We start from the raw sequence: 27,608 nt of genomic DNA, 5'->3' as shown, positions 1-27,608 counted from the left end.
TTGCACTCCCTTCTGGATGCAATCTCTTATTTCTTTGCTCTGCCAAACCCTGTTTGGAGGCTCACCAGAAGGGGAGGAATCTTAAGGGAAGGATTGGACAGCAAAGTTATTTATAGCTTTTAACTCCCTGGTAATGCATTCAGTTTATTAAATGTGTAGACAAATACCTGGGGTCTCCCTTACAGAAGGGAAAAAAAACAACCTGAAAAATAAACATTAAATACCCTTTTGGCTTCTTCAGTAGTGACAGAGCTCCCAGCTTCTTCATCACTGGTAATGAGGGAAAGGCCATCTGCAGATTAAAAAAAAAAAAAAAAAAGAACAGAACAATAAATCTAAAGCATACAATTTGTCCAGGAACTCTGCATTAAAAAAAAAAAAAGCTCTGTTACGGGGAAGAGCAAGATGTAGCAGCTTTACTGGAATCATTAAGTATTGAGTTCACTGGCCATGCAACATTGGTGGTTACCCTTGTCTTTTACCAAGATAGAGAGATGGTTCTAAAGCAGTATTATAGCTTGAAGCAAATTTCCTATTTAGGTGAAAGAATATATATTTTTCCGAACGTTTCAAAGTGGACTCAAGCTAGGAGAAAGGAATTTCTAGCTTATCGGGATAAAGTACCATATTTTCACCCATATACCGCGCACCCGTGTAAAACGCGCACATGGGTATAGCGCGCGGGGAACACAAATTTATGTAAAAAAAATTTAATATAGCGCGCACACGTATATACCGCGTACGCTAAAACCTCCTCCCGCCTACTCCGAACCGGCATCCTCCCCCCCGCTCGCTTACCCGAGACAGCATTTTTTTTTCATTCGAATCCGGCATTCCCCCTGCGAACCGGCATCCTCCCCCCCCGCTCGCATCACCCCCCCTCCCCCGCGATCCTACATTCCCCCCAGCACCGCAAAGACAACTCTTACCCGATTGGGCACCGGCACCAGCACCAATGCACAGGATGTTCCAGTGCCAGTGCCCGAAGATCCTCCCTCGTTGGGTTGGGCTGGGCTGGGCGGTGCGATGCGAGAGAGATCCTCCTTCTTTCTGCGCCGGGCTGGACTAGGCTTTGAGCATTTGCGCATGTTCAAAGCCTTCTGGTCTCGCTCTCTCCGAGATAATCTCAGAGAGAGCGAGATCAGTAGGCTTTGAGCATGCGCAAATGCTCAAAGCCTAGTCCAGCCTGGCGCAGGAAGAAGGAGGATCTCTCTCGCACCGTACCGCCCAGCCCAGCCCAGCCCAGCCTAACCCAACGAGGGAGGATCTTCGGGCACTGGCACTGGCACATCCTGTGCATTGTTGCTGGTGCCGGTGTCGGTGCCCAATCGGATAAGAGTTGTCTTTGCGGTGCTGGGGGGGATGTAGGATCGCGGGGGAGGGGCGGGTGACGCGAGCGGGGGGGGGGGAGGATGCCGGTTCGCAGGGGGAATGCCGGATTCGAATGAAAAAAACACACGTGTACAACGCGCTCACACGTATAACGCGCATGGTTATGCACGGTTTGTAAAATCGTGTATAACGCGCGCGTTATATGCGTGAAAATACGGTACTCTCCTTTTTTCCAATTGAGATTTCCATGTAAATGCTTTATTTCATATCAGGAGATTAGATACGTTTCTTTCTAGAGGGTAAGGGGATTTCATTTGCAGCCTAGGCGAAAAGTGTAAGAATCAAGTCAATTAGAAAGTTGAAGGATTTGCTCAATTTCTATGGCTTAGTATTTATTTTTGTCTTAATTTCCTCTCCCTGGAGGATTAATATCATTGCCCCCCCCCCCCACTCAGTTTGAGGACTATATTTTGTATTATATTTTCTTATTTATATTGTATAACTTTATTATTATTATTATTATTATTATTATTATTAGGTTCTTATATCCCGCCATACCCAAAGAGTTCTAGGCGGTTTACATTCGTTACATTAGGATCCGGTCTGAACCCGGATTTACAAAAAATTTTTTATCGGAATTGCAGGTAGCGCAGAAGGAGGCGCAGGTTTATCATAGTTGGGTTGGACGATAAGATGGAGGGGAGTGGGAAACTAGAGGAGGGGAGGGAGAGGGAGGAGGGGGTGGGGGGGGTTGGAGTGTATGCGGGGAGTAAGGACTAAGGGTCTTGTTCGCGGAAGAGGTGTGTTTTGAGAAGCTTTCTGAAGTCTAGGTAGGTCGGGGCCTCTAGGATCATTTGGGCTAGCCAAGGGTTCAGCTTGGCCGCTTGGAAGGGGAAATTGGGAGTATCATATTCTGTTTTGTTTCTTAAAGTTTATGCTTTGTATTTAATTTGAAAATTATAAATGAAAAAAAAGCTATGTTACTAATTGTAAAACATAGTTCACTGATATTTTAAGACCAAAATACTAATTAAGGAGGCCCTAGGGTCAGGCTACAATGCTGTGATGCAGAAAACCAAGGATTCAAGCTGATAAGGCCACAAAGGCTTGGGGGCACCATGGAGGTTATGTGCTCGACTCCTAGAAGGTAGAAAGAAAAAGATGACCCCCGTCAACTAAAGAGGGACCTGCGGAGAAGACTCTCCTCTAACCCTATGGCTAACCCTTTTTGCCCCATTACGTAATCTGCATAGGAGAAATAAAGAGGGAAATAGGGGCTAAAGAAGCATTAGAAATAAGAGTTTAAACATTTCTTTATATTCCAACCTATCTTTGACGGAGAAGGAGAGAAATTATAAATTCATACTCCGTGCTTTCTATGCTCCGAAGAGAGAATTCTTGATGGGGATTGGATTGGGACATAGCTGTGGCAAATGCACTCAACCTTTGGCTACTATTGGACATATGTTTTGGACGTGCCCATTAACATAAGAACATAAGCAGTGCCTCTACCGGGTCAGACCACAGGTCCATCCTGCCCAGCAGTCCGCTCCCGCGGTGGCCAAAAACAGGTCAAGGCCTGTCTGAATCATCAGAAGGGGCTCCCCTGCCACCTTGGTTTCCCATTTAAGTTCTGCCCTCCTATCGAAGTCCTAGCCCGGTCTTGCACATGCACGACCAGGTTGGTTTACTCAGTACCCCACGATCCCTCTATCCCTCAGGAATCTATCCAATCCCTGCTTGAATCCCTGTACCGTACTCTGCCTGATCACTTCCTCCGGTAGCGCATTCCAAGTGTCTGCTTACTGGCTTCAAGTGCTGTCTTTTGTGGCTCACCTCTGGCATTGTTCCAGGCGCATCCATCCGACTTTTCTCTTCACTTTACAGATCCGGTTGCATCCTCCTCGACCTGGCAGTTCTGCCTTCGTTCGGAGGACAGTGTTGCTGGGACGGAAGTGTATCTTGTTGCAATGGCTCTCACCCCAGCCTCCCTCTCTTTCTCAATGGAGAGCATTAATGCTCCAACAAATGTTATTGGAACGAAGGGACATTGCTGATTTATCCTCTAAAGCAGGGCGGTTGTTTCGCCTATGCTGGTTGCCCTTTAGTTTAACTTTCACTCATTATATTCAACACAAGCTTTGGGATGTTTAATATATTCCTGGTACCTTTCATTATTTCATTCCTATTATTTTTCTACTTTCTGTTGGTTGCTGCTGCTGCTACTGGGGTTGGGTGGGAGGTGGGTGGAAGGGTGACAGGGGGATTGGAGTTGTTTTATGTAAACATTTAGAGTTCTGCGGTATGGTATATTGCTGTGTATTTTGTATTTTGTTTACTCTAATAAAAATGATTTAAGCATATTCCAACCGTCATCCAAACACATCAAGACGGTTTACATATTAAATGGCAATAAACCAACGGGGACAAGTGTACAACGCCACGCCTCCATGCACCCAGTGCCAATTTTACAACTGCATCTGGGGGGTAAGAAAAAATGATATAATACAGTATTCATGTAAAACCCAAACTGGCATGCCTAATTTAGATGCGACCATTACACCACATGACTGGCAGGTCTAGAAGGGCAAAACATAATGGGCTAGATTCACTAACCTGCTCGAATCGGAACAATCCGTTTCCGATTCAGGCAGGTCCGACGATTTCACTAACCTAAAATATGCAGATGGGGGCGATCGGAGGAACGCCCCCATCTGTCTGCACGGATCGCGCAGAACCATCCTAGCTATGCCGTTTTTTTTAACTTTTGCGAGCAGATTTTTGTACTGATTAATAACATTTTCCCATAATAAGATATTTCTTAAATGGGGATGTGGGTGGGTATTATTTTATTTATCTCACAATATGTATGAATTAATTAATACATTTTAAAGGATTAGGTTAGATTTTCTGAAATAGGTAGGGAGGGATTGGGAGGGGGGTTATTTTATTTATATTGGTCATACATATTAAATGAATTACATATTATTTAGAACATTATAAAATATGAATATAAATATGATATGTTGTACTTAAAGTGTTCATGAAGGTAAATCAAGTGTGTATTTATAAGATCATATAAATTTTTATGATGCACTTGTAATATGAAAAAATGAATAAAGAAATTATTAAATTAATTTAAAAAAAAACAAACTTTTGCGAGATCGTGGATTTAACCCACTTCGGGTTAAAATCACAGGGTTGCACAGGCAGAAGGGGTAGGCATGTTCAGGGCCCGACTCTCCTGCTCCTATGCGGCGGTGGCAGCAGCCTCTTCCCTCCTTCCCTTCAGTGCAAGCCCGCAGGTTCAAAGCTGGCGCTGCACTGCAGCCTGCAGCCCCGCTTTAAAACCACGGGCTTGCAGTGCAGGGAAGGGCGACAGAGAGCAGGCAAGTCGGGGCGAGCAGGCAGGAGAGATCGGGGCAGGCTGGTTCGGGGCTGCAGGAGAAGGGGCTGACAGGTTAGAAAGCAGGGCGGCAGAAGGCAGGTCAGTCGTATAGGGCTTCAGCGACAGGTCCTGAGCAGTCGCTTTTTGCAAGCTCAGTCAGATCAAAAAAAAATTTAGTGAATCGTGTCCCTGCCTACTTTGCATGCAGTTCCCTTCATTTGCATGCGCACACCGGAAGCGGATCACTACACAGGTTAGTGAATACTGCAGGAGGGAAATCTGGTCGCTAAGGGCTCGCAAACCGATCAGTACACGATCAGTTTGCTTAGTGAATCTAGCCCAATATTCTTTAAGTTGCATGGGTAACTTTGGACATTCCACATCTCTCACACCCCTTGAAGTCGGGTACTACAGCACATCTGTGCCATGTTTGTAGCGTATCAAATCATGTGTCCCAGTAGAAAATTATAGCTGGGACGTACTACAAGCCCAGTTGGGTTAAGACTCAATGAACATCACAGTTGTCTCAACACCTGAACTCCCGCTGCCTGATAAAGACCTAAACGGTCCATACAGATGGCCCAATATTTACACACTTTATAAAGTAGAATCTCAGTTATCCAGCACCCATGGAAATTGGTGGATACCAGATAACTATTTTTCTGGTTAATTGAGAGTGTGTTAGAAACCTTGTCTAACATACTCTCAATACTCCCCCCAGCCCACCACGAAGCACCAGCGCGGCAGCAGTCCTGAGCCACAAAGCCCTCCTCCCTCAAGCAGGCGGCGATTCCGAGCCACGAACCCCCTCGCTCCCTCCCTCCATCTCTCTCTCTCTTCCTTACCCGAAGCGCAGCGATCAGCAGGAGCCATAGGCTGCTCGCAGCCAGCCCTTACAGGGCCTTCCTTCTGATGCATCACTTCCAAACACATCAGAGGAAAGGCCCTGCCGGGCCATAAGCAGCTGCCTCCTAATGACCGTTATTTTACACATTTGGTCTTACAATGAAAGTCATCACATCCAGATTCTAAGCCCTGAAGACCCAGAGTAAGCAAGGCTGCTTAACATTGGACTCCCACAGTCCCATGCACAGTACACCTGCCAATCCAAGCTATGTCTCCTGGAACAATGAGGGGTGGGGATGGGACTAATTTCAGAGAGAATGATTCCCTTCTCTCATTAGCAGCAGCATATTAACATAGAACAAAATCTTTTCCAGAAAAAGGAAGATGGTAAAACCAGAGGGTATAATTTGAGGTTGAGGGGTGGTAGACTCAAGAGCAATGTTAGGAAATTCTTCTTTACTGAGATGATGGTGGATGCCTGGAATGCGCTCCCCAGAGAGGTGGTAGAGAGGAAAACGGTGACTGAGTTCAAAGAAGCGTGGGATGAACACATAGGATCTAGAATCAGAAAATAATATTAAATATTGAACTAAGGCCAGTACTTGGCAGACTTGCATGGTCTGTGTCCCGTATATGGCCATTCAGTTGAGGATGGGCTGGGGAGGGCTTTGACGGCTGGGATGGTTTAGATGGGCTGAAGTGAGTTTTGACAGAGACTCCAGTAGATGGAACCTAAACACAGTACTGGGCACAGCTCTGGGTTTCTGGCCCAGAATATCTAAGAAAAGGACAATTAAATCATTAATTTATAGAGAGTGTACGGTTGGGCAGACTGGATGGACCATTTGTATCTTTATCTGCTGTCATTTACTATATCCCCTGAAAAGAAACTTCTGCCCCTGTGGTCAGTACAGTAGTAGACTTCATGCTTACGTCACACCAGAAGAAACATCGTGAGGAATATGGTCTGCTCTACCTTGTACAATAATGTCCCAGAACTCTTTTAAACTTCGGTCTTCCACTTTCTCTTTCAGGGTCTTCAGAAAACTATTGAACTGCTGCACAATGGACAACTTCAAGAAAAGCAGAAGGAGCAAAAAAGGAAAAAAGAGAGAGAGAGAAGGTTAAATGGAACCAGATATACAATCAATTTGTTAATAAAGTACAGTTCAACTACAGATTAAGGACCAGACACCTGTGGCAATGAGACCAGGACTGCTGCTAGAGACAACATCTATTATGCCTAAGGAGCAACATGGTCCACAGTCTCTTGAAAAACAATTCATTCTTCTGTTTGGTGTGTCCTTCCTAAAGGACTGAGGTTGATAATAGATCACTTAAAATCCTTAGAAGTGTATGTCTATGATTCAGCACAATTTGGATTTTTATTTGATCTTCTGGTGAAGTTTTCTTTGCTATGTATTTATTGCTGCCTGGAACTTTTTTGACAGGTTGACAGATTGTATAAAATTGAAGGGAAAGATAAATAAAACCTTGAGGAATATGCGAGGTATCAAACAAAAACAAGCAAGTATGAATTGGATCAAGAAAAAAAAGGGACGTTCACATGAAGAGTTAACTCCACTGTGCAATTTTCAGATAGGAATCTAGAAAGATTTTTATTCACATAGTTTCTTTACTGATAATGACATAAGCAAACAAAAAGTATTTTCCTTAAAAATATAAAAGTGGTGGGAGAGAGACAATACCCCTGTAAACTTTGGTTGGATTTCAAGGGGGTCGAGCATGGGCTCCTGGTCCACTTGACATGGAATGACCCATCTTTGCTTTCCTTACTACACAACCATCCTGTCTTAATTTTTCCAGATATTTTTGCCTGTTTTCCTCTTTCTGTCATCTTTTGTAGTTTATGAAAGCTAACCTCTTATTCCTTACCTTCGCAGCTACTACTTTTGAGAACCAAAGTGGCCTTCTTATCCTCTTACTTTTACTTACTTGCCTCACAAAATGGTTTGTTGCCTTTACAGTTGCTCCTTTCAGTTTTGTCCACTTCATTTCCACTCCTTCCAAACCCCCATCTAGACAAAATTAGTTTTTTTAAAAGTCTAGAACCTTTGCTTTTGAATGAGCCCTCTCTATACCCATCTTAATATTAAACTGTATCATGCAGTGATCACTGAATGCTTGATGATCACTTACATACGAACATAAGGAAGTTCTTCTTCACCCAGAGAGTGGTAGAAAACTGGAACATTCTTCCGGAGTCTGTCATAGGGGAAAACACCTTCCAGGGATTCAAGACAAAGTGACACAAGTTCCTGCTGAACCAGAACATATGCAGGTAGGGCTGGTCTCAGTTAGGGCACTGGTCTTTGACCAGAGGGCCGCCGCGTGAGCAGACTGCTGGGCACGATGGACCACGGGTCTGACCCAGCAACGGCAATTCTTATGCTCTTAGTGGTTAAAGCTACAGCTTCAGCACCCTGAGGTTTTGGGTTCAAAGCCTGTGCTGCTCCTCGTGACCCTGGGCAAGTCACTTAATGCCCCCTCGGGTAATATTAGATAGACTGTGAGCCCACTGGAACAAACAGGGAAAAATGACTGAGTACCTGAATAAATTCATGTAAACTATTCTGAGTTCCCCTGGGAGAACAGTATAGAAAATTGAATGAATAAATACCCCTCCCCCCTTTTACAAAACTATAGCATGGTTTATAGTGGTAACAGCTCTGATGCTCATAGAATTCCTATGGCGCTAAAAACTCACTATGGTTTTATAAAACATATTTTATCTGTATCCCATGTATTAGCTCATCTTGTTGTGAACCGCCTGGAACTTTTTCGGGATGACGTTATAGAAGAATAAAATTATTATTATAAGAAGGGCCTGGGCAGATCAGGGGCATGTAACTAAGGTTACAGAATAGTGACACTTAGGGCTCCTTTTACTAAGCTGCGCTAGCGGTTTTAGCGTGCACTACATTGCTACGCACGCTACACGCTAACGCCTCCATAGTGCTGGCGTTAGTATTTTTTTGTGTACTGCGGGCTTAGCTAAAAGCGCTAGCGCAGCTTAGTAAAAGGAGTCCTTAGGGCTAGATTCACTAAATATAGCGACTCAATCACTGTTGGCCGATTTTCAAACAGCAATTGATTCACTGTCAAATTTGCATGCAAATGTGATACACGGGGAGGGGCCTAAGGCCCTGATTGGCTCAGACGCCTCATGCTCCTCCCTTGGGAAGGAGCCTAAGTAAGTCCCTGATTGGCCGTTTGTTCAGGCCAATTTTCGCTCACTCTTGTAATGAGAGAGGATGATAGACTGTTTCCCATGTATGTAGTGTGTACAGTGATTAAAGCTAAAGCCTCAGCACCTTGAGGTTGTGGGTTCAAACCCACGCTGCTCTTTGTGACCCTGGGCAAGTCACTAAATCCCCCCATTGCCCCAGGTACATAAGATAGATTGTGAGCCCACCAGGACACACAGGGAAAACTACTTGAGTACCTGAATAAATGCATGTAAACCGTTCTAAGCTCCCCTGGGAGAACGGTATAGAACATTGAGTGAATAAAGAGTGTGCAAAGTGTCTGTCTCTGGTAACCAGAGCTGATACTGTGATGTCACAATGCCTCATTCCACCAATAAGAGCCAACCTCATCAGTGATGTCACAATGGCTTGATTGTCCTATACTTGGCTCACATCTAATACATTTTGATTTCTAGAGTGGTTCAGTGGTTAAAGCTACAGCCTCAGCACCCTGAGGTTGTGGGTTCAAACCCACGCTGCTCCTTGTGACCCTGGGCAAGTCACTAAATCCCCCCATTGCCCCAGGTACATAAGATAGATTGTGAGCCCACCAGGACACACAGGGAAAACTACTTGAGTACCTGAATAAATGCATGTAAACCGTTCTAAGCTCCCCTGGGAGAACGGTATAGAACATTGAGTGAATAAAGAGTGTGCAAAGTGTCTGTCTCTGGTAACCAGAGCTGATACTGTGATGTCACAATGCCTCATTCCACCAATAAGAGCCAACCTCATCAGTGATGTCACAATGGCTGGATTGTCCTACACTTGGTTCACTTTCACTACATTTTGATTTCTAGAGTGGTGCAGTGGTTAAAGCTACAGCCTCAGCACCCTGAGGTTGTGGGTTCAAATCCACGCTGCTCCTTGTGACCCTGGGCAATTCACTAAATCCCCCCATTGCCCCAGGTACATTAGATAGATTGTGAGCCCACCGGGACACACAGGGAAAACTACTTGAGTACCTGAATAAATGCATGTAAACCGTTCTGAGCTCCCTTGGGAGAACAGTATAGTAAATTGAATAAATTTTTAAAAATACTATATGGTTTCTTCACAAGCTAACCTAGAGCTCAGACGAGGCCTCCAGTTTGTTTTTAGCTACACCACGCAAAAGACATTTACATTTAAAACAAGGCTTCTGAAGCAGGCCATATTGGCCGAAACACGTGCGTGTCGAGCCATTGCAGGTTTTTATTATTAAGGAATAAAGTTGCACATCAACATCATGCATGACTCCACGGTGGCTTGTTCTGGTAACAGTCGGGTTTTTAGGATCGTAAAACCTGATGGAAAATAGCCAAGCAATGTAAGTGAATCAATCTCTGGGCTATTTTGCATGGGTTTTTATTAATTTGCAGGGCCGGATCGGAAAATGGGCGATCGAGGGGGAAAAACACGCGGTGGGCCGTTTTGTGAATCGGGTCGGTTAGCAGCGATCATTGCTAAACCTGTGAAAGATATCACATGAAGCCCACTCCCCTTACCTTAATAGCCTCCTGCCGAAAGGCTGCGATGCATTTCAGGCTCTTCATGTAGTATTGCAAGCCTTTGGCTTCCAGACATTCATAGATTCGGTCAATCAACTGCTGACTCACTTTGAGACAGAAAGAGGTAGGAAAAAACAAATGAACAATGCAGTCATTAAGATCCAGTTTCAGTTTTATAATTTTTATTCATTTTCAAATTTTACATAAAGTGTACAAAATATTAAGATACAATTGATGAATACACAATATCACTTTTATATCTAATACATCATATTTTAAATATATTTTTTTTTATATCCCCTCTCCCTCCCCCCACCCTTCTAGTACTTTCCAATCATACATTACATATTGTATATCATATTATATCATATTGTGTAAAAAATATTTTCACTACCCTCCCCTTCATGTGTGTCACAAAGAAGATATTGAAAAGAAGAAAAGAAGAAGAGAAATTCTACTATTTATTCATTACAGTATTTTGTCAATGGCCCCCATATTTTTATAAATTTAGTATATGTCCCTCTTTGTATTGCTATTGCTCTTTCCATTTTAAATATATGACATATTGTATTCCACCAAAATGTATAATTTAGGTTATTATAATTCTTCCAATTGTTGGTTATATGCTGAATGGCAACCCCTGTCATGATTAATAAAAGCTTGTTATTTTCTGGTGAAATTTGACTTTTTTTTCTCATCATCATTCCAAATAACACTGTATCATATGATATTGCTACATGATTTTCCATCAATTTATTAATTTGTGGCCAAATTGCATTCCAAAAACTTTTAATGTAGGGACAATGATATAGTAAATGATCCAGTCATTAAGATCCAAACAAATGTCACGTATCTGTGTCTTAGAGGAATTAAAATAATGCATATGACAGGCTCGTAAACTTTTTTGGTCCCTGGACCTTTAGCTGATCAATGAAACCCTCGCACCTCCTTCTTAAACCATGTGTCCACTAGTGGCTAACAGCTGTATATGTTGCTGTTCACTGTTTATGGATCACAGTCATAAGCGCGCGGAACAAAGCCACGCCGACATTAGAGAACAGACAATTGAGCGCAAGACTCCATTGCGCCGCCGTAAAAGTTTATTTTAAAGAGCTCAGACAGGGGTGTGGGGGGGAACCCTCCCCCCAGTTTACTTAATAGTGTTCGCGCTGCCATTGGGGTTGGTTTTGGGGGGTGTTCCCTCTAAGCTGAGCAGGAGTCCTCCACCCACAGTCTCACCAATAGAGGGTGCTGTTTTACTGTCACATTTTTCAATTGTGAGGGACAGGCAAGTTCTGCAGGACTCCAGGGAACATACCTGTCCTTAGCGACTGAAAATATTCCACCCCCTAGTGGTAGCAATGCAGCTGGAGGACACCTGCTCAGCTTAGAGGGAACCCCCCATTATAGAGGAAACAACTTTTTCCCTATTTTTAGGGGAAAAGTTAAGTTTTCTTTATAATGTGGGGGGTTAAACCCCAATTTGCCTCTAAATCAGAACCCCATATGGACAACAAACCTCCCCTCTGCAACACTAACAGGCTTTAATCACACATACACAAACCAGGTAGCAACAGGGGAAAAGAAAAGAAAGAAAGGTGGAGAAAAAGCCTGAGTTCAGCTTCATCTGGCAAAAAACTCCACCTTTCAAAGCTAACCCTGTACTCCAAAATATAGAACTAGTAGAAAAAGATCTCTGGTAGCCTGCAGGGAACTGTTACAAAACACACCGGGACACACAGCCCTCAGTCGTGAAAAAATGGGTAAATCAGCACTGTAGCAAAGCAGCAAAAAAAGAAAACAACTTAGCTGCTTCGGCATCCAGGATTTCTCAGTCCTTCACCTCCTGGGCCCTGCAGCCACTGAACCCGACGGGGAACCCTCCGTTTCGCTCTGGTCGCTGCGTCAGGGGTTTCAAGTTCACTGCTTCTCATACACTCTGTCCAGACCCACCAAGCTCTTCAGGCTCTCACACCACTTCACAGATCAATACCGGTGAAACACCCCCCACACCTCCCAACGGCAACGCGAACAGGGGTTCCCCCCACACACCCTCGTCGGAGCTTTTTAAAATAAACTTTTTCGGCGGCGCACTGGAGTCTTGCGTGCAATTGTCTGCTCTCTATTGTCGGCGCAGCTTTGTCCGTCGCGCTTTTGTCCCGTCACCCTGTTTATAGTGCTAATTGCTAACGTCACTAAAATTACAGTATTACACAGTAGTTGGAACCTAAGAACAGACCCGGGCAGAGCTTTGGATTCTTGCCCAGAAATAACTAAGAAGAAAAAAAACAACAAATTTTTAGATTGAATCAGGTTGGGAAGACTGGATGGACCATTCAGGTCTTTATCTGCCGTCATCTACTATGTTACTATGCAAGTTATACTACCAGAAACTCTCCAAATAACTGCTCTTAAGTTGTTTAGAAATTTTTAATAAATTGCTTCAGATTTCAAGACCCTTCTTCACAAACCACGGGGGGGGGGGGGGGCATGGGCACTATTGGTTAAGAATTCATTAAGAATCCATGCTTTAGAACAGGGGTGTCAAATGTCGGTCCTCAAGGGCCGCAATCCAGTCGGGTTTTCAGGATTTCCCCAATGAATATGCATTGAAAGCAGTGCATGCACATAGATCTCATGCATATTCATTGGGGAAATCCAGAAAACCCAACTGGATTGCGGCCCTCAAGAACCAACATTTGACACCCCTGCTTTAGAATAAGAAGATTGTAGGGTATAGACCAGGGGTCTCAAAGTCCCTCCTTGAGGGCCGCAATCCAGTCGGGTTTTCAGGATTTCTCCAATGAATATGCATGAGATCTATGTGCATGCACTGCTTTCAATGCATGTTCATTGGGGAAATCCTGAAAACCCAACTGGATTCCGGCCCTCGAAGACCGGATTTGTCCACCTTTGGTCTAGAATTACCCTCCATATGTATAATGCAGGGATCTCAAAGTCCCTCCTCGAGGGCCGCAATCCAGTCGGGTTTTCAAGATTTCCCCAATGAATATGCATGAGATCTATGTGCATGCACTGCTTTCAATGCATATTCATTGGGGAAATCCTGAAAACCCGACTGGATTGCGGCCCTCAAGGAGGGACTTTGAGATCCCTAGTATAGACTCTGAAGTATATAAGAAGTATGGATCAACACAAGAATCCTTAGCTGTGGAAAAGGGAGAAAAGATGGAGATTGTGGAGACCCTGCAGTAGGAAAGGGAAGTGGACAAACCATTTGGATCTTCTCTTCTTGTTTTCTTCAAGTTTCAAGTTTATTGATTTTTAATATACCGACCATCAACAAGTATCTAGCCGGTTTATAATAAAAGTTAAAATCAAAGTAAAATTATATTTATAGATTATAAAATTAATAAAAAAAGAGAATAATGGGGGAAGTGAACATTAAGGACATTTGACAATGAGGTTAAGAGAGGAGGGGGAAAAGTTACATTATAGTGATGAAAAAAAAAAAAAGGGTTGAATGTCAGAGGGAGGGGGAGGGAAGGAGGGCGCTTCTTTAAAGCGGTTAGGTGAATGGTGAAGGAAGAATCATGAGTAATAAAATGCGTCTTGAAATAAGAAGGTTTTCAGATTAGTCTTGAATTTACCAATGAGTTTTTCCTGACAAAGTTGGGATGGCAGAGAGTTCCATAAAGTAGGAGCTACTACAGAAAAATTGGTTTTTCTAGTATAGAAGAATTCCTTTATAGATGGAACAGATAGTAAATTTTGGTCAGCAGATCTTGCCATCATATATCCACTTCTGTTTTTAAGATATTCACATTCCAACAGTAATAAGTTACCGAGCAAATACGAAGGATTTTGCTACCATTAGAATGCATTCAAAACCTCACAGGAGTATGTTAATAACACTAAAATCCTACAGGAAAATGAAGTCCTTCACAAACCACAAAAATAAGTCATTTTGAGCTCAGAAGAACACAGGTGTGATCTTTTTGAAAGCATAAGACAGCCTGGAAAGGAAGCAGGCATATTTGAATTATGACTACAAAAATGTGCAATGCTATGGAAACATATGACTAACTAGAAATGTGTGAAATGTCACACTTATGAAATTGTGATTTCTGGATCAGTTACGGTCATGTAGAGCACAGTTCTTCAACCGCCGGTCCGCGGACCGGTGCCGGTCCGCATAAAATTCCTGCCGGTCCGCACAGGGCCGGCGAGATGGACGCTGTTAAATTTCCTGCCCTGGTGGTGTTCGGGGAAATCTTCTGTTCCGCCCAGCCTCGGGCGATCAAGACAGGCTGCTGACGTCGGGCATTCCCTCTGAGTCTCGCCTATGCGGAAACAGGAAGTTGAAAAAAATAGGCGGGACTCAGAGAGGGAAGGTACCGACGTCGGAAGCCTGTCTTGATCGCTGCCCCTGCCGAGTCGCCGAAGAGGGCCGCGGGGAAGCGGCAAGTAGAAGGGAGATGCGCGGTGGTCAGCGTGCGCGGTGGGGGCAGCGTGTAGATTGGGGCCATCAGCAGCGTCTGTGCTGAGAGTCTGCCCACGTGCAGGATGCGGCGGATAGGGGCCTCCGGCTCGTCTTGGGCGGCAGGGCCTGCGGTGCAAAGTTTTTGCCGGCTTGGGGGGGGGGGGGGGTCGCGAATGTGCAGGGAGCCTTCAACAGTGGCTGTCTCCTCTCCTAGCAGCTCTATACTTACCAGGGCAGTGATTCACTTTGGCAACTTTACCTTCCTCAGAGGCAGCAACGACTTAAGGCTGCCTAAGGAAATCACTGCTGCAGGCAAGTACTGAGAGCTGCTGGATGGAGAGGAAGCCACTGTTGGAAGCTGGGAAGCTGCTGGATAAAGGGAGAGCTGCCACTGCACCTGGAGGTAGAAAGAGAGATGCTGCTGGGAGGGGAAGAGGGAAAGGGATGGTTAGAGAGTTACTGTTGGATAGGGGGGAGGAGGGAAGGGAGAAGGAAAAAAGGAAGGAAACAGCTGGCAGGGAGATTAGAGGAGGGAAAGGGGAGAGACAGGAATGAGAAAGTAGAGAGAGATTGATGCTTGAAATGGGGTCAGCAGAGAAATGAGAGATGGATAAATATGCTAGATCTGGTGTAGGAGAGATAAAAATGAAGAAAGCAGTGAATCTGGAATGAATGATGTAAAAAGGAGAGAGGAGGCACAGGCTGGATGGAAAGGAGAGAGGGGCATAGAAAGAAGTCAGATACATATGGAAGGAGGAGAGGCCAGACAGTGGATGGAACGGGCAGACGCTGGAAGGAAGAGTGGAAAGAAGATGAAAGCAGAGACCACAAAAGGTAGAAAAAAATCATTTTATTTCTATTTTGTCATTACAATATATCTGATTTGAAATATATATCCTGCTACTGCTAGAGACATAACTGGGGACTGCAAAGCCTAACACTATTTCTATCATGTGTGACTGCAGTATTCTCTTAGCATGATATTTCTGTGTAGCATTTTGTAATAATTTGGCTTGTTCAGTTTTCTTGATAGTAGAGGGGATATATGTGAAGGGGAGGGGAGACAGGGGTTTTGTTGGTCCTTGCTCTGAATATTTATATTTATAAAATGACAATTGTACAGAATATTGTTTCTTTTTATACTTTAATAAAATACGTTCAATATAAAATCATAACTGAGGCTTGTGCAGATGGGATCAGATGGTTTGTGGGGACCGAGCTTGCGGAGACGGGCGAAAATGTGTTTTTTTATTTCGGTCTTAGTAGTTTGCCGGTCCACAAAATAATTCTTTTATTTCTGCCGGTCCATGGGTGTAAAAAGGTTGAAGAACACTGATGTAGAGAACCTGGATTTAATTTGCAGCTCAGCCAGGGCAGGGGATGGGAGCAAGAGTTCATCATCATGCAACGGCATCAGCTAGTTACCAACTTTATGACCCGGGATTGAAGCCCAAGTGTACTGCCGCTGCTTTAGGAGGTATGACAGGTTTCACAGTGGGAGGGTCGTGGGGGTGCTGCTGCACATGGGGATGGGAGGGGAGGAAAGATGCTGCACATGGGGGGAGAATGGAGAGAGGAAGAATTGTTCGGGTAAAGGAGAGGAAGGGAGACATGAAATAAAGAGGTAGGGGTGAGAGGGAGAAATTCTTCATATTGTGGAGGGGAGGGATACATGCATGGAGAAGAGAGAGAGAGAAATGTAGGACAACAGGTGAAGGGCAGAAAGAGATGGTGCATGGGAAGAGAGAAAGGGGGGAGGAAGGGAGAGATGCTGCATGGAGAGGAACAGAGAAGTTTGACCCAGGGCACAAGGCAGGGGGAAAGAGAGATGGAAGACAGCGCGAAAGAAACAAATGTTAAATATGATAGTGGAAGGTAGAAAAAAATGGGATTTTCTATTTTGTGATTACAATATGTTAGATTTGAAATGTGTATCCTGCCAGAGCTGGTGTTAGACAGCAAGCGTGAGTTAGGACCTAACAGAGAGAGAAAAAATATTTTTTATTTTGTTTACACCACAGGGGTTGGAGAGGGCAAAGGAGGTTGGGGTGGGTGGAAAGACTACAAAATAAACCTATCAGGATGTTTGGAAAAAAATGCCCAATTGGACAGGAAAAGTGAATCGAATCAAAAAATATTTCCCTGAATCGGGCATCACTACTCTGCACTGCCACAGCTCTAAATAAAATACTTTAGAAAATACTGTGGGTGGGTGGGTGGAGCGGGGGGGGGGGTTGAAATGCTGATACTGATAGGAAGAGAGAAATTTAGATCTTCGGAGGTGGGAGGGTGCAAGGGGAGTTTCGACTTATACTAGGGTTACAGCATTTTTGTTTATTTTTAACTGAAAAAGTACCCTCAAGTTATCCACTTCTAGTCAAATGAATATGGTAAGAATGTCATTAATGCAAATTAAAAATGAGGAGGAGAATCTTTAGGATCTAGGCATGTTCTCTTTTAAAACTGGTGATAAGGCGTTAACAGTAACCTAACGCTTTGCTGCAACATTCAGAAGCATAACACAGCTGGCACCGACTCCTAATTAAAACCTTCATTGCTCATTATGTTAAAAAAAAAAAACGAAAACCAACACTACTCAAACAATCCAGTGCCTTGTACTAATTACCAAATCAACTTACAAATTAAAGTCAAACATTTTAATCAGCGGCAGTGCGGATCTGGACAGGTAATGTATTACAGTTGCTTTCCATGCTGCACATGGAGGCAGATAGCAACCGCAGCCATGTGGATCCGTGAAAGATGACAACGGGACGTCATCAAGTGGAACGGGCCCCCTACTAGGGTCAGGGTGCTAGAGTCTCTCTTGTGTAGCATTTCCTACTTCCCAGAACGTTTGCTCTATTCATTTTCGCACATCACAAAACCAAAACTAGAATGACATTACCACCAAGTATTATTCATTCTTGATAAAAACTATTGCGTTCGTTTGTTGCTGCTTTTGCTCTTTTCTTTCCTATCTTCCCCCCATACCAAACCCTCCCCTTGGACATTCGCAAGAATAAACATTAGCAAGTATTCGCAATTGGCAGCAATATAATTTCATATCAATACTAAAGTACATCTCACTTTGAGAGGCAATGACAGGATATAATCTTGCAGGTCTTTATAAATGTCTCTGAATCATTCCTTTCCTCTTTTAGATGTCAATGGGTGCAGATGTCATCCCCATTGCTCCCGTTCCCTCCACAGCCATCATTTTAACACCTTTCTGTCTAGCTGAGCAGAAGCACTTACTGCTGCTCCTTAAGAAACCCAGGCCCCAATGCACAAAAGTCTGCCATGCACATAAGGCTGTGGCTAGTCTTACTTGCACAAGAGCTCAACCTCCGAAGATCAAAAAGGTTCTAGAAGGCTTTCATCGATTGTCATAACAGCCACCAAGAACCCTATGCAAATGCATTACAAGGAGACCATAGATAGGACAGCAGATAAAGACAAAATGGCCAATTCAGTCTGTCCATCCATAGCATCCACTACCTCCTCCTCTTCCTATAGGCTAAGAGGAGCATCATCAAAAGAAACATCTAGATTTGATTCAGACGTATGGTGCTAGACATCCAAAGTCGGCAGTGGTAAAATGTCCATTCTCAAAAAATACATCTAGAATTTTTTTTTTTTTTAATCGTCTAACTGGACGTCCAGGACATTGATCGTCCAGACTGCCACTACGTCTATCTTTATAACACATTTTCGACCAAAAATTAATCTATGTCCCAAACGCCCAGAACAAGACCATTGTGATGGACTGGCCACCTAGACATAGCAACAATGCCGTGGGGCACCTTACAGAGCACTGCTGTGAACGTCACAAAAAGGGTGCCACATAAACATCTCACTAGAACTCCAACCCCAATAGCCCTTACGGCTGCAGGTGTCACCTATATGGTAGTACACGTTCCCCCAATCCTATTACCTTCCGGAAAAAAATTGCGAGCGATTTGTTCTGGGCCAAATTCCTCAACCTAATTCCCACCATCCCCAACCCTCCAAACCCTGAATCCAACAGGCACAATTGGATCACCCTCTCTGAGACCACCTACCACTCCCTTGCTCCACTATCCACTAAAACGGTTTCCTACACCCGCAAGGCCCCCTGGTACCTTCCCCTCCACAGACAACTAAAGCAGAAATGTCGAACACTAGAACGAAAATGGAAAAAATCAAAATCCCCCACTGACAGACAGTCCTGGAGGACTTCCATTAAGTTCTACAACACCGAATTAAAAAAATCAAGGAAGAACTACTACGGCAACAAAATCTGCAGCTCCAACAACCAAAGTAACACTTTGTTCAACATTTGGCGTTCCATATCCTCTAAACATGATTCCTCCTCACTCCCCTCTTCTCCATCTGCTAACGATCTAGCAAAATTCTTCAATGAGAAAGTGACTACCTTACGATGCTCCTTTCCCCCAACCCCCGCTTACAACTCTCTGGTGCTCACTACCTCCTCCCCTAATCTAACCGAGGCCAACCATATCCCAGCCGATAGATCCTGGACCGCCTTTGAGCTCGTTTCCGACTCCCAAGTCTCTAAACTCTGCCTCAAGTTAAAATCTTGCAACTGCACCTTGGATCCTTTCCCCTCCTACTTATACGAGAACATTCCAGCACAGGCCATCTCATCTTTCACCAAACTCTTAAACTCCGCCCTGCTCTCAGGCCTATTTTCGACAGAAATGGGACACATTTCCTTATCCCCTCTCTTGAAAAAAGCTGATCTGGACCCCTCCACTCCTTCCAGCTATCACCCAATAGCCAACATCCCTCTCCTGACCAAAATGCTGGAATCTATCATAGCCACCCAACTCTCATCCTATCTTGAGAGATTCTCCATTCTCCTACCCTACCAACATGGATTCAGACCCAACTACAGCACTGAATCTCTTTTAGCCTCTTTAATTTCAAAGGTCCAACAACTCTATCCTGCAACAAGTTCGCTGTCCTTCTTCAATTCGACCTCTCTGCAGCTTTCGACATTGTCCACCACGACATACTAATCCTCCAACTTTCCGAAATTGGCATAAATTCCACAGTCCTAGATTGGTTCTCAAAATTCTTACGTTCCCGCTCCTACTTCATTAACATGAATGGTACCTCATCCTCCCCTTGGAAACCGCTCTGCGGAGTCCCCCAGGGTTCACCTCTATCCCCGATTCTTTTCAATGTTTATATGTCCTCCCTGAAACTCCTCCAACTATCTACCTCTGAGACACTTTACACCTACGCCGACGACATCCTTGTCCTTCTTGAAACAGACTCTAACCTCACCAACCTCTCTGATAACATCTCAACTTGCATAACAAATCTCCAATCCTGGGCTCTCACCGTTCAAATGAAACTAAATGAGACCAAAACAAAACTTCTTTGGCTTGGCCCGAAATTGGATCAGCTACCCTCCCTCATCCCACTTTCCTCTGGCACCAATCTGCAGCTTGAGCACTCTAGCAAAGTTCTGGGAATCATCATTGACTCTACATTGTCCTTTAACGACCACATCAACTCCCTAGTAAAAAAATGCTTTTTCAATCTTCATATGCTAAGGAAAGTCAGATCCTGCTTCCACCAGCAACATTTCGCTGTCCTTGTCCAATCCATCATTCTTTCCAGACTTGATTACTGCAACTCCATCTACCTTAGCCTAACAAAGAAAAGTCTTATCAGACTTCAACGGATTCAGAACACCGCAGCTAAACTAATCTTCGCAAAAGGCAAATTCGACCATGTCTCCCCGCTTCTGTCTAAGCTTCACTGGCTCCCAGTCTTCCTCAGGGTTCACTACAAATGCGCCTGTCTTACCTTCAAATCTCTTCACGGCATCCTTCCTCCCCTCTTTCCTCTATCTTGGCTCTCGAGTACTCATTCCACCAGATCCACTCAGAAATTCAAACTATCCTTCCCTTCTCTAAATGGCATTTCCCATACAGGAAAACTTGGAACATCCCTCCTCTTCAGGATCACCGAGCTGTGGAACAGCTTTACTGCCCATCTTCAGAGTTCGACCTCCCTCCAACACTTCAGAAAACATCTGAAAACCTAGCTTTTCTCCAAAATGTAACTACCCCCTCCCTCCCCCCTCTCCTTCCTGTTTACCAAGCCCTCCTTCCTTCCATTGGAGTTCTTTTCTTTGTTTTTAATTCCTGTAAACCGTGTCGAGCTCCACTTCTGTGGAGATGATGCGGTATATAAACTTAAGGTTTAGTTTAGTTTAGTTTACAGCAGGGTTTTGGGGTTTTTTAGTGGGCTCACATTTTCCATCATGAATGTACTACTACACACAGCTTCAGCAAAGGAAGATCTTGCTTAACAAACTTGCTGCACTTCTTCGAGGGAGTAAACAGGGGGGAGTTGCCACACAGTGAGAGATTAGAGAAACTAGGCCCCTTCTCCCTTGAAAAGAGGAGACTGAGAGGGGACATGATTGAAATATTCAAAATAATGAAGGGAATAGACTTAGTAGATAAAGACAGGTTGTTCACCCTCTCCAGGGTAGAGAGAATGAGAGGGCACTCTCTGACGTTAAAAGGGGATAGATTCCGTACAAACATGAGGAAGTTCTTCTTCACCCAGAGAGTGGTGGAAAACTGGAACGCTCTTCGGGAGTCTGTCATAGGGGAAAACACCCTCCAGGGATTCAAGACAAAGTTAGACAAGTTCCTGCTCAACCAGAACGTACGCAGGTAGGGCTGGTCTCAGTTAGGGCTCAGGTCATTGACCTAGGGGCCGCCGCGTGAGTTGGCCGCTGGGAAGGATGGACCACTGGTCTGACCCAGCAGCGGCATTTCCTATGTTCTTATTCTATTATTTCTATAGCACTACCAGATGCACGCAGCACTGTACAGAGTCACAAAGAGTAAGAAAAGAATCCCTGCTCAAAAGAGCTTACAATCTAATGTAATGGCTTATGGGCTTAGGTCCTTCTACGGTTCACTAGCCTACCCCCCCCCCCCTCCCAGGCTACTTAAGACACCTGTATGCAGCTCTACTAGGCTGATGTTCTGGGGATAGGTATGTATGTTTTTATTCTGATATTTGTGGCAATGTGAGGGGGTCAGTGATCACTGGGGGAGTTTGGGGGGTCTTTATGTTGGACGCTTATACCTGCTTTTACATTGTAGCTCTACCCCTTCATCCTTCCCAATTTTAGATTGTGAGCAGCACGGGGTTTGAACCCACAACCCCAGGTTGCTGAGGCTGTAGCTTCAACCACTGCGCCACACACTCTTCCACAATGGAGTGGATTTATGTATGAAGCTACCCATGTCTGCACAGAATGGACAAGCATGGGCACACACACAAACCCATTTCACAGGCCTCCCTAGTTCTGGATGAAACTTACTTCTTATTTTACCCCTCGGAAGAAACGAGTAAAACTCAACCTCCTACTCAACCTTTCCTGCCGCTGTTGATCCTCATCAGAAAGCTGTATGTGAGGGAGGAATTTGTGTGGTCTTCAGAGCTCATGCAAAAGTCTCTGGAGCGTTCTAAAGCTGGGCTAATAAGGGGACCACTGCCTGTCTGGAGGACATGAATGAGACTGCTGAATACAGACTGTAACAGCTGCAAAATACACTCCCGTGAAAATCTAACAGGTATGGCTGGCAAGTACCAAACAAGCAAGTCGCCAGAAATGGAGCACTGCACTTAGGGGGTCTTTTACTAAGGCGTAGTAGCCAAATTAGAGCGTGCTAAATGGTAACGCGCACATTAGTAAAAGACCCCCCTTAATTAAAAATGGAAGCACAAAAAACACACACACAAATAAATAATGTTTCAGGACCAAAAACATGCAATAAAAGAGAGAACTTCATCAAAATTATGGGATGTACTGTTGTCACAATTGCACCCCTTCAAATGCATGCACCGACAAGTACACGCACGACAATGGAGCCCCATCAATTGCGCTAGTGTTAGGGTAAGGTTTAGATGAGGATTATGGGGACCCATAATCCTCATCTAAACCTTACCCTAACATTAGATACCAAGTGAATATTTTAAGTGTAGTGGGGGGTTCCCCCCACCTCAAAAAAAGGGAGTTACCTTGTAACCCACATAAAGACAAAACAGTATCCATTGTATGGAGCGCATTTCTCAGGGCGCAATTGTTGTGCGCGCATTTGAAATGCGCGCAATTGCCGGGCACATTTGTCAGGGCGCAATTGTCATGCGTGCATTTGACGGCTCACAAACTATCCACGTGGCATCCTTACATCCTTGTTTTTATGCAAACACAGCTAACAAGCTTAGTTAAACCTTCATTATTAAATTCCACAGGTCATGTCATAGTCCGATTCTTTCATGCTGAATGATTTTCTCATTAAACGTTGCAATTTCTCACCAATTAAACTCATAAAGGCGACTCCTGTTCTGTTTTTAACTCCTACCCCCTCCAGTCTTTAAATGCTGCCTCTTCACTGAAGTGTTAAATTAAATCCTCAGGCAGGATGACTGCAGTACAAGTTGTTAATGTGGATGAACTCCCACATGCTGCTCGGGAGCTGGGTCAGTCCTTCAGCCCTGAGCAGCTCAACTACAAACTGCTTCCTTGTGGAGTTAATACACAGTAACATAGTAGATGACGGCAGATAAAGACCCGAATGGTCCATCCAGTCTGCCCAACCTGATTCAATTTAATTTTTTTTCTTCTTAGCTATTTCTGGGCAAGAATCCAAAGCTCTACCCGGTACTGTGCTTAGATTCCAACTGCTGACGTCTTCGTCAAAGCTCACTCCAGCCCATCTACACCCTCCCAGCCATTGAAGCCCTCCCCATCTCATCCTCAACCAAAAGGTCATATACAGACACATAAGGCTCCTTTTACTAAGGTTTGCTAGCGGTTTTAGCGCGCGCGCTAGACGCTAACGCCGCCATAGAGCTTGCATTAGTATTTTCTGTTTAGCACCGGGGTTTGCTGTGCTAAAAACACTAGCGCACCTTAGTAAAAGGAGCCCAGGGCTCTATGACAGACACACTACCCCAAACACTAGAAACAATTGTAACATGGATGAAAGATCATAAACTGAAGTTGAACCCAGACAAAACAAAATTCATCCTCCTTGAAAATAACAAAGTCCCAACCATAACCAATATAGAAATTAACTCAATCAATTACCCCATTCAACCCACCCTAAAACTACTAGGAATGACGATAGATAGATGCTGCACCATGCAACCACAAATCAATACAGAAATCATTCGCAGTTATGAGAAACTTAAGACAGGAAGGACATGGCAATACTCGAAAGGGTCCAGAGGAGGGCAACGAGGATGATAAAGGGTATGGAGAACCTTTCATATGCTGAACGGTTAGACAGGCTGGGGCTCTTTACCCTGGAAAAGCGGAGACTGAGAGGGGACATGATAGAGACTTATAAAATCATGAAAGGCATAGAGAAGGTGGAGAGGGACAGATTCTTTAGACTAGCAGGGACAACTAAAACAAGAGGTCACTCAGAAAAACTGAGAGGAGACAGATTCATAACGAATGCAAGGAAGTTCTTCTTCACTCAGAGGGTGGTGGACACCTGGAACGCGCTTCCCGGAGAGGTGATAAGCCAGAGTACAATTCTGGGGTTCAAAAAGGGACTGGATGACTTCCTGGAAGCGAAGGGGATTACAGGGTACAGATAGAGTTACCTTACAGGACATTGAGCGAATAGGGTATAGATATTTTAGGTTAGGTAGGGAACACTTCCAGGTCATGGACCTGGGGGGCCGCCGCGGGAGCGGACTGCCGGGCACGATGGACCCCTGGTCTGACCCAGCAGAGGCAATGCTTATGTTCTTATGTTCTTAAGTTCGAAAATTCTTCGACAGAACACAATTCCAGCTCTTAGTCCTAGGTCCTAGGTCTTTTAGTCTATTGCAACATTCTCTACCTCCCTTGCCCAGCAACTATGATAAAACAACTACAAACAATCCAAAACACAGCACTGAGACTTATCTTTTCATTGAGGAAACACGACCACATCATAGAGGCCTACCTCAACTCACACTGGCTTCCAATTCCGGCAAGAATACTATTCATATTCTACTGCCTACTTTTTAAAACCATAAATGGCGACAGCCAAACCTACCTGAACAACTACCTCATCCAAACTACATCAACTAGTCATAGGAAAACCAACACTCCATTCACGTACCCTCCTATCAAAGAAGTCAAACGGAAAAAACTATATGATGGCCTCCTAGCCACACAAGCAGCAAAACTCGACAACCAAATCTCCAATCTACTGATTATGACCTCAGACTACAAAACATTCAGAAAAGAAATAAAGACCCTACTTTTCAAGAAATTCCTGCAAATGATTTAATACCGCTAGCTCCTTCCCACTCCCAATACCACTTCCCAATACCTTCCCAATTCCCCAAAGCAACCTCATCCACTCTTTATCTCCTCTAGAAATTGCCAGATATCTTCTTCTTGTAATACATTTTTAGTCACTCTTTTGTAATTTGCCTTGGACCGCAAGGCAATGGCGGAATAGAAATCTCTAATGTAATGTAATAATGTACAAGGGATGAGTATACCATCACGAGAAGACTCTACTCGCCCTCAAAGAATCAGCCAATGAACATGGCAGGCACAGCAGTAGCTGGGGTCTTAAGTTTATGAATAAAAGATAATTAGAATAGCATTATAGTATTTGCATGGAAACTTCAAAAGAAATTGGGCCTCAGTCTGTCTGATATACTCTTACTTGAATCATCAGGAAATGCCGAAAATTTCAATCCAAAGTACAATTTAAATCTAATATGAAAATATTTCATTGCTAGGTCACGATCCACCATTGAAAAGTAGCTCCTGATTTTTGAGCTATCCAATCTATATGGCAAGACCTTTCTATTGGGATGCCTCAACTTCTCTGTTTTAATAGAATTCTTCAAAAATACTTCACTCCAAACCATGTACTCCTGAGTGTCCATCAGCTTTCTGGTGGGCGAGCTCAGGTTCTGCGTCAAAAACTGCTGTCTCCTTTTTAAATGTTAGCATCAGTAGGCTGGTTCCATCCTGGTTAAAGTAGAGTCTTTCTTTTGGGGTAGCCTCCCCTTTCCCAGAAAGTTTCCCAGTTCCTAGCAAATCTAAATTCCTGAACCATCATCGCAACCACGAAATACAATCCAGAGCTCTGTCTCTTGCAGATGAAATGCGGAGCATTTCTGAAAATGCTATCCTAGAGAGTAATGAGGAATTTATCACAGAAGCAGAATATAGCATATGTAATATGTAATACAAATTAGTCAAAATTGGCAAGGTTTTTTAAGAAACCCAATCTTGTCTGGCAATTTTTTCTAATCATCTTTTTCCAGTCTCTGGTTGTACTTCCTTCTGTCTTGGCTCTTAACTGTGTTTCCAGGGCCTTCTTATCCATTTGCTGGAGGGGGGGTCTCCTTTTTCACTTTCTGCCCTACATTCATCATTGGCATTAACTTTTAACATTTAACTTTCACCATTTTTCTGCTTTCTTCTCAAAATCTAGCTACTTTCTCATGTCTTCCCTCCCCTTCCTCTCCATCTCCGTGCACCACCTCCTCCCTCTCTATCCCCTTCCCCTCCATCCTGGTGCACCATCTCCATACTCTCTCTCCCCCTCCCATGGTCTGACATCTCTGCATTCCTCCTTTCCCCTCCTATGGTATGGCATCTTCCTCCTCTCCTCCCCACAGCCTGGTATCTCTCTCCTCTCCCACAGTCTGGCATCTCTCTCTCCTTCTCTCCCCCCCAACCCAGGTCTTCATTTCCCCCTGCTATCATCCCTCCCCTGGGCTAACTTAAAACAGCTCCATGGGGCTCCGTGGTACAGGCGTCTCTTCCCCGTCTGTCCATCTCCCTCTCTCCCTTCCCCTCACCTTCTAGGTCTCCTTTCAAAGTTGATATCTTCTTTTTCAGAGGGGCCCAGGCGTAGCAGCCATTCTCAAAAGCTGTCGGCACTGCCCCAAAGCTTGCCCTCTGCCGTGATCTAGGAACAGGAAGCTGCATCAGAGGGAGGTAGATCGCTATAGAGGGAAAGATTTGCAGCAGCGCCAGCAACCTGTGAGAATTGTTGCCACGCTGGGACCCCTCTAAAAAAAGAAGATTTTGATTTTGAAAGGAGACTGGGAAGGTGAGGGGAAGGGAAGGAAATGGATAGAAGGGGAAGAAATGGTCACATGAGGCCCCCAAAATATCAGGGGTGTTTGGACACCCACAGCACCCCCAGAGCTGGCGCCTATGCATCCCATGGAGAGCATGTTCTGGTTACAGGATTGCTTCTTATTTCACCAAACTGATACTCTTCTTTTAGGATGGCCTCCCTTCTCCAAGGTAGAACAAAGCCTCCAGCCTGGAGGTGGGATTTCTCTATTATGACACTAACCCCCTCTTCTACGAAACTGCAATAGCAATTTTTAGCATGGTGAGCTACGCTGAATGGCCTGCACTGCTCCCAACGCTCACAGAGTTCCTATGAGCGTCAGGATCAGTGCGGCTCTCTGGTTGTTTTTTTTTTCAAGTTTTCAAGTTTTATTTTAGTTTGATGAATCGCTTATTTAGTTTTACTAAGCGAGATAGTACATTAATTTAAAAATATAAGCATAGGAGGAAGTGACGTCACCTCGCTGAATGGCAGCGTGAAGCAGAAGCACCGTCGGGCTTTTGTGAAAATTTGTGAGTGGCGCTTCCACAGCGTTGTTTCTTTGCCACTATTTTCGGCTGCCGGGGTCTCCCTGCTAATGGCGACTCGTAAACGACTGGACAAATTTACATTTTTCGGCAACCCGCCGGAAAAATCGGGCATGGAGGTGGTGAGTGGCATGGGTGAGAAAAAAAAGATGGCGGC

The 27,608-nt window shown here is 44.3% G+C and overlaps 1 protein-coding gene across 3 annotated transcripts in view; it reads right to left on the bottom strand.

Moving 5' to 3' along the window:
* XRCC5 (X-ray repair cross complementing 5) overlaps positions 1 to 27,608 on the bottom strand; it is a 168,891-nt gene that overhangs the window by 16,860 nt on the left and 124,423 nt on the right. For all 3 annotated transcript variants that reach the window (XM_033946083.1, XM_033946082.1, XM_033946084.1), the window contains exons 17-19: positions 10,323 to 10,432; positions 6,543 to 6,639; positions 225 to 292 (exon numbers count right to left, since the gene is read on the bottom strand). In XM_033946083.1, coding sequence (XP_033801974.1) covers positions 225 to 292; positions 6,543 to 6,639; positions 10,323 to 10,432 — 275 coding nt within the window. The remainder of the gene's footprint in view (positions 1 to 224; positions 293 to 6,542; positions 6,640 to 10,322; positions 10,433 to 27,608) is intronic.

This window comes from Geotrypetes seraphini, chromosome 5, assembly GCF_902459505.1.
Source record: "Geotrypetes seraphini chromosome 5, aGeoSer1.1, whole genome shotgun sequence".
NCBI classification, from domain to species: domain Eukaryota; kingdom Metazoa; phylum Chordata; class Amphibia; order Gymnophiona; family Dermophiidae; genus Geotrypetes; species Geotrypetes seraphini.
Note: the sequence above shows the minus strand (reverse complement) of the source record. Positions and strands in the feature narration are given on the sequence as shown.